Source organism: Quercus suber, unplaced genomic scaffold (genome assembly GCF_002906115.3).
Source record: "Quercus suber isolate HL8 unplaced genomic scaffold, Cork oak 2.0 scaffold_19, whole genome shotgun sequence".
Taxonomy (NCBI): domain Eukaryota; kingdom Viridiplantae; phylum Streptophyta; class Magnoliopsida; order Fagales; family Fagaceae; genus Quercus; species Quercus suber.
In genome coordinates this window covers 2,146,153-2,158,505 of record NW_027069484.1, presented here as the reverse complement: position 1 = coordinate 2,158,505, position 12,353 = coordinate 2,146,153, and the positions used below count along the sequence as shown (strand labels likewise).

At 35.7% G+C, this 12,353-nt stretch overlaps 1 protein-coding gene and 1 long non-coding RNA gene across 3 annotated transcripts; both read left to right on the top strand.

Annotated features, from left to right (window-relative positions):
* The first annotated feature begins 3,230 nt into the window (after positions 1-3,230).
* Positions 3,231-4,151, top strand: LOC112023944 (chaperone protein dnaJ 11, chloroplastic). The gene has a single exon (XM_024056571.2). The coding sequence runs from the start codon at positions 3,389-3,391 to the stop codon at positions 3,911-3,913; it is 525 nt and encodes a 174-aa protein (XP_023912339.1). The 5' UTR covers positions 3,231-3,388; the 3' UTR covers positions 3,914-4,151.
* Positions 4,152-7,532: 3,381 nt separating this feature from the next.
* Positions 7,533-9,323, top strand: LOC136062849 (uncharacterized). Of its 2 annotated transcripts, none has more exons than XR_010624592.1 (2): positions 7,533-8,753; positions 9,005-9,323. It is a non-coding gene; the product is annotated as an uncharacterized LOC136062849 (long non-coding RNA). The 2 variants fall into 2 exon arrangements; XR_010624593.1 differs by having other exon boundaries at positions 9,002-9,323.
* Positions 9,324-12,353: the final 3,030 nt, after the last annotated feature.

The following is a 12,353-nucleotide window of genomic DNA, read 5'->3' as shown; positions in this document are numbered from 1 at the left end:
ATTAAATAAATTATGTTGTTAAAAGTATATGTAAATAATCTTATGAGCTGCTACTAGTTCAATAATTTTCCCTACTTTAATAATTTCCCCACATTAAATATGAAAATCTTAATTCAAACAATCAAATAATATATTAAAATTTTGAGGGATCAAAATTTGACTGTTTGTGAAGCCTATTGCACAAAATTTTGAGTAAAATTTTCAATATATATATATATATATAATATTGTTGTAAGTTTCAATGGTCAATTATAATCAATAATATTCTAAAATATTATTTATATTTCATTCCTTTCTACTCAATTGTTCTTCCTTCCAAAAACAGGCAATTAGTGATGGATACAAATCTATAGCTCATGGTGAGTAGGGATGAGCAATCCAAAGGATGTTAAAAACTTACCAAAGTGTGAACAAACCATGACTAGGTGGCCCGTCTATCAACCTTTATTAGACCCATTTCACATTAAATATGTCTTTATGATTTAAGTTCATGCTGGCTTACCACCCTCTATTTGCCATGCAGTAAGGGAGGTCCATTAGATCCCAAGCCTTAAACCATTATAAATTCCTAAAATCTAATATAACCTAAAATGAATGTGATTGGTTATAAATAAATATTTGAATTATTTTATTGTGATTGGTAATGAATGCCAAACACACACTTATTAAAAGAATGAAAAGTCTAGTGACACTGAAATTATCACAAACTTTTTTATTTTATTTTATTTTTTATGAAAATGGTGGGTAGAGTAGCGTTGTCCATAGGTTGGTCTAGGTCAAGTTTAAGTTTGTACACAACCTAGAATTGACCCGACTCCGTCAAGTGGCAAATTGGAGGACCTTTCGTCAACCGAATCGGTGATTAGATTGGTTCGAATTGAGCTTTGCAGTAGTGGAGTCAGATTCAATTGAAATCGAGAAGGTGGTGGCGCTAGGAGGATCTCATCGGAGACTTCAGATTTCCTCTAGATCTCCAACTACATTGCGAGATCTCCACCATATCTTGCAAAAAATCACTGTATTTTCACCAAATTTAGGCAGAAGCTTGGACAACGATGTGATTTTAGGTTAAATTCTTAGTAGAGATGGAGGTCACTAATGAGAATTATGAGATATTTTGGTGGAGGGTTGATCGAGTCTATTTATATAGGGTTTCGGAGGGAAGACCTACTACTCAACCCACTCCAGTTTGGTTTTGAAAGAGGTCACCTGCCACTGACCGTCCCATGCATTAGTTCAGGCGATGGTTGGCTTGGTTTTAGGCGGGTTTGGCAGGAGGCCGGGTCTAGTTGACACCCCTAGGGTAAATTAAAGTGAGACGAGTATATGAAAGAGTATGTGGCCTTTTGTCTTTTGCAGGAAGAGTTATTCTTACCCAATCAGTGACATCCACCATCCCCAATTATGTAATGCAGTGTAATGTTCTCCCTGCGAAAATTCTTCAAAGGGTTGATAGACTTAGTCGTAATTTCCTTTGGGGTTCGTCTGAAAATAAGAAAAAAGTGCACCTTATTAGTTGGGATAAGATAGCTAAACCAAGAGAAGAGGGTGGTCTAGGCATTCATGCAGCTAAGCCCAAAAACACCGTACTTCTTGCGAAACTCAATTGGAGATTTAATACGGAGAAAGCCTCCCTTTGGGCTCGTGTACTGTCTTATAAGTATCGCCCCCAGAGAAGGTGTGCTCGCTTTCCTCTTAAGAACGTCTCATGCTTTCCTTGTTGGGCAGCTTTACGAAAGGGAAAAGCCACTTTTTATAAGGGCACAAAATGGATAGCGGGTAACACCAGTGGTTTATCCTTTTGGGAAGATAAGTGGCTGAACAGGGGATCCCTTAGAAGTCTCATATCTGGCCCTCTTAACAAAGGTGAGGAAAATATTAAGCTTGTGGATGTTGGAAGTTTTTTTGGTTGGAATTTGGAGCGTATCTCTTTCTCCTTCCCTAAGCAAATTATGTTGGAAATGAAGGCAACTCCATTCCCCCTCCTTAATCGTGGAGTTGACCGTATCTGTTGGCAGTCCTCCCCTAGTGGTGACTTTTATTTTAAAGATGCTTATAATCTTGTGTTAGAGGAGGAGCATGGCAGGAGATCTCCTCTGTTTAAAGGAGGTTGGGTTTGGAAAGTTTGATCTATTCCAAAGGTGCTATGTTTTCTTTGGAAGTGCTACCATTTAAGCATCCCTGTTTGAGCCACCCTTTGTGATAGAGGCATGCAACTAGATCCGGTCTGCCCTGTGTGTAAGGCCGATACTGAGTCCATTAAGCATGCTTTGAGGGACTGCCCAGCGGTTCAGAGTTTTTGGAACTCCTTTTCTCCTCCAATACACCCTTCTCTTTTCTATGGAATTAACATTATTGATTGGCTTCGTCTGAATTGTCAAAGCTCACGTAAATGTGGTGTTTCTGAGATTGATTAGGGTATTATCTTCCTTATGGTTGTGTGGTCTATTTGGCTTCGCCGAAACAACATGGCTTATGAAAGGTTAGGCAATCATAGAGATTTACTTAGTCAGACCTTAATGAAAGCCGCAGAGGTGGCCTATCTGAGCCTTAATGGGAAGCAAGGATCAGAACAAGTCAAAATTCAGGTAAAATGGACTCCCCCTCCTCTCCATTGGTTCAAGCCGAACTCCGATGGGTCTTCATTAGGTAACCCGGGGCTGGCTGGGGGAGGAGGAATCATTAGAGACAGTGCTGGAAACTGGGTGAAAGGATATGCTCGGACTATTGGGGTCACTACGAGTGTGGCAGCTGAATTATGGGCCTTAAGGGATGGAATTCGCTTGTGTATTGCTCTTAAGCTACCTGCTGTGGAAATAGAGTTGGATGCAAAAGTCATGGCTGATCTGGTTTCTAGTAACAGCAGCAAGTTAAATTACACTGATGTTATAGTGACTGACTACAAAGAGGGCCTCAAAAAAATCCCTTTGGTTCGGATCAAACATTGTTTTAGAGCGGCGTTTTAGTTTAATGAAAGTTTCCTTTTGACAAAAAAAAAAAAAAAAAGTACGTGGCTTTGGGTCTGTAGCAAAACGCTTTAAAAGAAATTGTAAAGAAATTTCACAGCCATGGCTCATGAGCCATGTAAAAAACTCCTAGGCAAAGATAGATAAAAAAAAGAAAGAAAGAGAGAAAGGGAGAAATCTTCTAGAAGACGTGAGAACCCACATGGACCACTGAAATGCAAAAACAACTGCCTTTCCTTTCTTTAAACCCACACAACACAAACCCAAACCCAAACCCCACATATTGACTCTTTATATAATTAAACCATCTTCCTCTCTTTCTCATTTCATACATTCACACAGGCTCTCATTCTCTCTTTTCTCTAAAATTCTCTAAACTCTTTTCCCATTTTACCCCTAAAACCCTCAAATTTCCTTTCTCAATGTTTAGAACTCTGAACCTCCCCACAGCCGCACCTCTCTATTCCCCGCCGGAAACCAGATTCTCCTCTTCCAAACGGTCAGTCAAGGCGTACGCTGCCACGGCTACCGAGGCGAGGCCGTATTCCTCGTCGGCGGCGGTGCATCCGGCGAGTCTGTATGAGGTGCTTAGAGTGGAGCGAACGGCTTCGTTGACGGAGATCAAGATGGCGTACCGGAGCCTGGCCAAGATGTACCATCCGGACGCCATGATCCAACAACACCACCACCTAGAAGACGAAGACAAGCCAGAAATCGAGTCGGACTCCGAGTCGGACGGCAGAGATTTCATAGAGATTCACAACGCGTACGCGACGCTCTCCGATCCGGCGGCGCGTGCGCTCTACGATCTCTCCTTGGGGAACACCACTTCCCAGTTCAGCAACCAGAGGGGACCGTTTGGGTTCGGCGTTGGATTCGGATTCTCAGCTCCGAATCGGACCGGATTTTACCCGACCCGAAGATGGGAAACCGATCAGTGCTGGTAGCCTGAACTAGGAACCGCGTAGGTCCTCATAGATATTTTCTTCTGTTTTTTTTTTTTTAAACCAAAAAAGAAAAAGAAAAATTTTTCCTTCTTTTTTTTTTTTTTTTCTTTTTTTATTGGGGGAATTTTTGTTTCTGTCACGGTGACGTGGCAATGTAGAGAAAATTTGTAAATTGTACCACCACCCAATTTTCGAGTAAATATTATATATGTGTTAGCAAATGGAGCTTTACAGTTCAGTGAATCACATTATAAAGTTTAACATTTCTTTTTAAATAAATGGGCAATATAAGCATAGGATTCGAAATTCAACAAGGTACTGTAGTTTTGGTGGAGAAATTATACCGTTTTCACGGTGGATTACGTCATTTCATGGGATAAATTTTCACAGGGATAAATTTTTCACCATTCTAGTTTTGAGTGTTTTGAGAATTTTTTATTTTATTTTATTTTTTTTCCATAGAATGAGAAATTAATGTTTAATGTTTGATTAGTTAGTCCTAAAATTTAGTTTTAGAATTTTTTTAGAGTTTAATGTGAATTGTTCAGTTAACTTGAATTTTATTTTCTTAATAACTGGGAGTTTATTCTTATTATATTCATGAGAAAGAGAAACAGTTATACATGCAGATAGTGGAGTCAGTGGTCCAACAGAAGTGGTTTGGAAAGAAGGAAATTACAATTTCCTATGTGAGTGGAGATAAAGAAAAGAAAAGAAAAGAAGTAAATATACAGAGATAATGTTAATAATTTTTTGAATTTACCATTTACTTTAAATGTTGGTTTACAATATAGGTTTAATTAGTTCTGGAGTCAGTGGTCCAACGGTAGTGGTTTGGAAAGAGAAATTACAATTTCCTATGTGAGTGGAGATAAAGAAAAGAAAAGAAAAGAAAAGAAGTTAATGTATAGAGATAATGTTAATAATTTTTTGAATTTATCATTTACTTTAAATGTTGGTTTACAATATGGGTTTAATTAGTTCTAAGTCATTTGTAATTGAATAAAAGATAAGGGTTTGAATTCGGTTTACATAAAAAATGAATGTGTTTGGACTTGGCAAAAAGCAATCATTATAAAGCAAATCCATAAATTAAAACTCTATTAAATTTATAAACATTAACTTACAATATAATTTTTTAAAGAAATTCATTATACAGTCTATAGATCTATTTGGTTAGGCTTTTTAAACGAGTTCTTAAAAAAAAGAAAAAAGAAAAAGATGTTTTAGAAGATTAAAAAAAATATTTTTAGACGTTTTGGAGTATTAATGACCTATTTGATAATGTTGTTCTAGTAATATTATTTAATTTTTTAAAAAATATGTGTGGATAAAAAAATTGTATGAAAATAAGTGTTACTTAAACAACGAAAACTGTTATTTAATGATCTTTATCAAACACCCCCTAATTTTTTTTTTTAAAAACTCAGAACTCTATTTTACAACTGCCACTGTTTTCACCAGGACCACGTAATATTCGTTACAAGATATATACTCTTTGTTTTTCTAAAAAAAGAAAAAGAAAAAGAAAGATATATACTCTTTAAATATATTTACATTGATGCTACCACCTCCTGTAGTTATGGATGGTGATATACTGATAGTTACAAAGGCAAGTGCTAGCTGGAAAACAAAAGTATTGACGAAGAAAATGGAGTGCAATGAGAGCGATTGGGTTGGAGTTGATTGACAATTTCAACTTAATTGTTAGATGGGCAGAAATTATCCTTTGGACGGGTTTGGAGGAAAAGTTTGTCCTTGTTAAACTTTATTTCTATGAGAGTTGGCCCACTTTCAATGCACAGCCTCTTACAAAGTAACACAACACATTCCTTTGATTTGAAATCTCTGAGACTCAGTTCTTACGAAAAAGAAAGGCTTTGTTGAAAAATTCTAATCAAAATTCAGCTTTCATATGTTTTGACTAGAAGGAAAAATCTCATTCCAAGAAGAAAGTGAAGATGTTTACAAATTAACATTCCCTAATGAAATTTGACCATGGAAAATTAAGGATGGTTCATGAAAATTTTCATCAGAAGAAAAACCTTCTAGAAATTTTTTTTTTTTTGATAGAAAAATTACAAGAAGGATGGAGTTATTTCACAGCCCTTTTGTTTTTCTTCTCCCTTATTTTTTTATTTTTATTTTTTGCTATAAGCCATATTAATTTTTAATCCCCACCTAAGCATTACTGCATTAGCATTCATTTCCACAAACATCTATTGCGCAGTATACCACAGTCCAATTTTAAAACGAAAAATTCCCCAAAACCCTTGCTAGGGGGTTTTCATTCACTATTCTCTATTGGTCTGTGTAATTCCACACCTTAAAAATGCAAACTTTGGACTAAAAGAAACAAAAAGATAGCATTTTGGTGCAGAAACAACTGCTTCAAGCTCAAGCACCTTCCAAAATCAAATTGTTCAAAGACAATTCCTTGCCATACCAAATGCTTCTTCTATCAATTCAAATGCTCCACACCACACACCAACCCATCTGTTGTAGAAAAGCCTTGTTGGGTAATTCACAGTGGACCCATTAGTTTTTGCAACAATGTCAGGTTAGGTCAGGTCAGTAATGACTTGGATTTTGTAGTTTGCTGATTATTTGGGAATTGTATCAATTTATTATTTTTGTCTAATTGGGTATTTTGTATTTTCTTTTTCTTGGTTAGATTCAATTATTTGTGCTATGGTGTAGTTTGTGGATCACTTGGCTTTTGGTGAGAACGCCTCATTGTATTTCCTTTTTTGGAGGTGGTACTAATGGGTAGTAATTCAATTCAGGTTATAAGAGTGAAGTGAAGTTAGGTAATGGATGCAGAGTGAATGGTAATGATATGAGGGTGTGAACTGATAGTTATCTTGGGCATAAAAATAAAAAATAAAAAATTGGGGGGAGAGAGTTGTTATATTCAGATTTGGATGATATATATGATGAATTCTTGAAATTTCAGAAAGCAAAGAAGGACTCAAGTGGGTCACATTTGAATGGACAAATGATCTAGGGGTGGCAAAATAAGCCCAAACCCATTTGCCTACTTAAACCCGCCCACTCTAATTAAACCCAAATTTACCCAATTATTAAAATTATTAATTGAGTTAAATGGGCATCAACCCAACTAGATCAAAAAATAATTGGATTTTAATTAAAAATCTATTGAACCCGTTTAATCTAAAAATAATATACCCAACAAACTCAACCCGGCCCATCTCACAAAAAAAAAAAAAAAAAAATAACTCTATTTTACAACTGCCACTGTTTTCACCAGGACCACGTAATATTCGTTACAAGATATATACTCTTTGTTTTTCTAAAAAAAGAAAAAGAAAAAGAAAGATATATACTCTTTAAATATATTTACATTGATGCTACCACCTCCTGTAGTTATGGATGGTGATATACTGATAGTTACAAAGGCAAGTGCTAGCTGGAAAACAAAAGTATTGACGAAGAAAATGGAGTGCAATGAGAGCGATTGGGTTGGAGTTGATTGACAATTTCAACTTAATTGTTAGATGGGCAGAAATTATCCTTTGGACGGGTTTGGAGGAAAAGTTTGTCCTTGTTAAACTTTATTTCTATGAGAGTTGGCCCACTTTCAATGCACAGCCTCTTACAAAGTAACACAACACATTCCTTTGATTTGAAATCTCTGAGACTCAGTTCTTACGAAAAAGAAAGGCTTTGTTGAAAAATTCTAATCAAAATTCAGCTTTCATATGTTTTGACTAGAAGGAAAAATCTCATTCCAAGAAGAAAGTGAAGATGTTTACAAATTAACATTCCCTAATGAAATTTGACCATGGAAAATTAAGGATGGTTCATGAAAATTTTCATCAGAAGAAAAACCTTCTAGAAATTTTTTTTTTTTTGATAGAAAAATTACAAGAAGGATGGAGTTATTTCACAGCCCTTTTGTTTTTCTTCTCCCTTATTTTTTTATTTTTATTTTTTGCTATAAGCCATATTAATTTTTAATCCCCACCTAAGCATTACTGCATTAGCATTCATTTCCACAAACATCTATTGCGCAGTATACCACAGTCCAATTTTAAAACGAAAAATTCCCCAAAACCCTTGCTAGGGGGTTTTCATTCACTATTCTCTATTGGTCTGTGTAATTCCACACCTTAAAAATGCAGACTTTGAACTAAAAGAAACAAAAAGATAGCATTTTGGTGCAGAAACAACTGCTTCAAGCTCAAGCACCTTCCAAAATCAAATTGTTCAAAGACAATACCTTGCCATACCAAATGCTTCTTCTATCAATTCAAATGCTCCACACCACACACCAACCCATGTGTTGTAGAAAAGCCTTGCTGGGTAATTCACAGTGGACCCATTAGTTTTTGCAACAATGTCAGGTTAGGTCAGGTCAGTAATGACTTGGATTTTGTAGTTTGCTGATTATTTGGGAATCGTATCAATTTATTATTTTTGTCTAATTGGGTATTTTGTATTTTCTTTTTCTTGGTTAGATTCAATTATTTGTGCCATGGTGTAGTTTGTGGATCACTTGGCTTTTGGTGAGAACGCCTCATTGTATTTCTTTTTTTTGGAGGTGGTACTAATGGGTAGTAATTCAATTCAGGTTATAAGAGTGAAGTGGTGTTAGGTAATGGATGCAGAGTGAATGGTAATGATATGAGGGTGTGAACTGATTGTTATCTTGGGCATAAAAATAAAAAATAAAAAATTGGGGGGAGAGAGTTGTTATATTCAGATTTGGATGATATATATGATGAATTCTTGAAATTTCAGAAAGCAAAGGACTCAAGTGGGTCACATTTGAATGGACAAATCCAAGCCCTTGTTGATATGCTTGTGGCAGAGGAAGGTATATCACTTGGGAGTGTTTTGTAATAGGTTTCTTGTACATGTCCATGTTATAACGTCTCTTAATGGTTTTGAGATTTGATGTTTAGTTCAGAAAGTGTTGCATTCTTATACTTGATATGCATGTAAAATAAAATGATGATTACATTGTAAAATGTAGAAAATTCAAATAGGGTGGAGATGCTTTTTATCGTCACAAGAGAAGGAATATTAGTGTTCAGCCTACCGTGACTGTTTATTTTTTCTCAGCAGGGCAATGCAAATGCAAGCTACGATATCCATTATAGAAGAAGAGGGAGGGGAGGGGGCGGGGGAAGAAGACAATGCTATTACAAGAAGCTACCATCAGTCTTGTGATTCCATGAATTTAAGCTATCTACCCATTAGGAGAGACAGGTTCTAAGACTTCAGTCATCATATAACAGATCGAATGCTATGGTGGTATTGACCCAGGTTTACCGTTTACTGCCTTAGGCGTAGATGACCAATGTGAAAATGAAGAGGCTGAAAGGAGTTTATCTAAAGTGTTGTATTTCAATGGAATATTGAGCTATATGTCACGTTTAACTAACTGATAAACTGTACTTGAGGAAGATCAGAATTCTGTGTATTTTAGGCAATCTAAGAGTATAGGAGACTTTTGTTAAAAGATGCAAGATTTAGGGGCTGAGTAAATTACAATTATGCATTTCATAAGATATGATATATGTATAAAAGGTTGTTTATAGATGTAGCTTGAGTGATTGCCACATTTCCTAACAACTTTCCAACTCAGTCGTCACCTATTCTAACCTTGGTAATTCGACTATCAAGTTCGGAGTTCATAAATAAATTACGAAGATATGCAAATTATTCTGGAAATGATAAATAGTTTTTGGATGGAAATATTGATATGCAACTTTGACTGAAAGGAGAATTCCTTTTATATTTTCGTTTTCTTGTGCTTTTGTTCATGCATATGTGTGGTGCTGGTTTTGGGGTTCATGACTTGAAAACTTGATCATAGAAATCCCATGATTGTAAAGTTTTTTAAAAAAAAAAAAAAAAACAAACATGTTGAAATGGCAAGTTTTCACTAATTATTATTTAGGCTCACTACTAACATTATTTTTTTTTACTTACCACCATTAACAATATGCTATATCAATGGGTGTCAAATTGTACTTGTCTGCTTCATCTTTTTTCTTTTCTTTTTTAATACTTCTTCTGCATTCCAGCTGAATATATAATTTCATATGGTATTGACTAAAACTTGCCAAAATGCCCGGAATGATCCAAAAATGGGACAAAATTTCATCCGACGTGGAATATGGGGGTTATTTTTTATTTTTTATTTTTTGATTTGCATGCATACTAGTACAAGATTTTCTGTCTGTTCCAGTAGGAACTGTATGGTATTCAAAACTATTGCGATCTGTGTCTTGTAAATTGTAATTTATCCATATTTTGAACTATCTCATGAAAAATGTCTAGTGCACACATAGTACACATACTCTTCAAAAACAAAGGAAACTGTCATGGTTTTGAAAGGTGTGTAATTGACACTCCCCTTCCTAAGATTCCCTCACAGGGTAGCTGCATATTCCTAGATGGGAGAGAGAGAGAGACATGATTCTTTTTTTGCTTATTGTAGGCTTTTGGCTTCTCTGGTTGTGCATAACTACAACAAAACATATTTTCAGTGACAAAATTTCTGTCTCTAAAAGTCCATTTTTTCATCGCTGAAAGTTTTTTTTGGCGACGAGATTGGTTTTGTCGCTAATACCATGTTGCTAAAAGTCCTAGTGACAAAAAATTTATTGCCAAAAGGTCTGAGTAGTTGAAAAAAAAACTTTTGGCAATGAAACTATTTCGTCACCAAAAGTTTTCCTTGCTGTTGGGTTGTAAGACTTTAGGTTTAAATGTATTAGAACTTTAATTTGTAATGTTGGCAAACTATGATAAAAACGTTTAGTCTTGTTTTAGACTTGCTCAAAGTATTTGTTTGTAAAGTTGGAATTGAGTAATTGCAGAAAATTACTATTGTCTTTCTGCAAGGCTCAATCGATCAAAAATTAGACTCGATCGATCGAAACTCGTGCAGAATGTTTTTCTGCAGAATTTTCCAACTCAGCCCAAGCCCGTTTGATGTGTAGGGTTTTATGTTTTTCCTTAAGTACAAAAGAAAAAACTCTAGCCACATTTTTTTTTTTGAGGTTGTTGTTTATGCTGTGTGTGTGAATCTCTTGTGAGATCTAGAGGTGTTTGCCTTCATGCATACTTAGGGTTTATCAAGAATCAAGATTATGTCAAGAGCTTGATGATTGATTCAATTGCTACATAAAGAGCTTAAAGAAACACAAGTGGGAGTACTTGTGGTTGCTGTGAATCCAAGAAAGAAGTAGTCCGTGGACTCAGTGCTATCACGTGGTCGTGGTAGTATGTTTCCTACTCGAGGTAGCAATAGGATGTTAGTGGTCTAAGTCGCTATTGTGTAAACTTCAATTCTTTCATAGTGGATCTGTTTTACCTTGAGGATAGCTAGGTTAAATCCTCCCCAGGTTACCGGTTTGGTTTTCCTGGGTTATCATATCGTTGTGTTATATATTTTCCGCACTGTTTCAATGATATGATTTACTTGTGTTAACCTAGATTTGAATTATTTATCTAAATTAATCACTTGGCTAAATAACTAGGTTAAACTGTTTGTGTTTAAGGGGTCTAAAAATGAATAGAGTTGCTAAAATACTCCTCCAAGCATACGAAGGGTGGTTACCCAATTGAGCTGAAAGATAGTCCCTATTAGGAAAATATCGTGCCTTGAAGACCTTGTGAACTAAAGAATTGGTATTCATTTGCAACCACCAACCTTGCTTAGCCAAAAGAGCAAGATTGAATGCCTTTAGATCATGAAAACCCAATCCTCCTTCATCTTTAGATAAACACATTTTTTCCCAACTTAGCCAAGCTATTTTTTTTTTTCATTAGCTTGACCCCACTAGAAGTTACGAACCATACTTGTCATCTCATCACACAGGGCATTGGGAAGCTTGAAGACGCTTATAGTATAAGTCGGAACAACCTGAGCAACAATTTTGATTAATATCTCCTTACCAGCATTAGATAGCAATTTTTCTTTCTAACCGGACAGGTTATTAAAAAAATTAAAAAATGATGAAATTTTATGATTAATAAAATTGGGGAATCAAATTTTCAAATATTGATAGTTTTCACACACACTCAATAATAATCCCTAGTGACTTTGAGGACTTGCTTATGCTAGAAGTCATCGCTCTATCCCATGTAGTATTTCCTCCACTTCCCTGATTAATTAAGGAATTCTCAAGAAATCTCTTTGTTGTTAAGCACTTAAGCATCTCTGCTTGAATCAATTTGAGTGTATAAAACTTGATGAGTGTGAACTCCTCAGCACTTGTTCGATGGACGGAGACGATCTTCCAGCCCTTAGAGATGAACACCGGTGTGGTGCCTGCCACAACGCCTCCGATGCCAAAGTTAGTAAAAGAATATTTCAACAATGCAATTGGAAAGAATTCAAGAAAATGTCTCAGTGAGTTTTCTGTGTGTATGTACCTGTTCTTCAGCAATGTGGGAGGCTTAT

Bases quoted from the DNA above. Each gene is read 5' to 3' on its own strand.
- LOC112023944 (XM_024056571.2), top strand. From the start codon at position 3,389: ATGTTTAGAACTCTGAACCTCCCCACAGCCGCACCTCTCTATTCCCCG.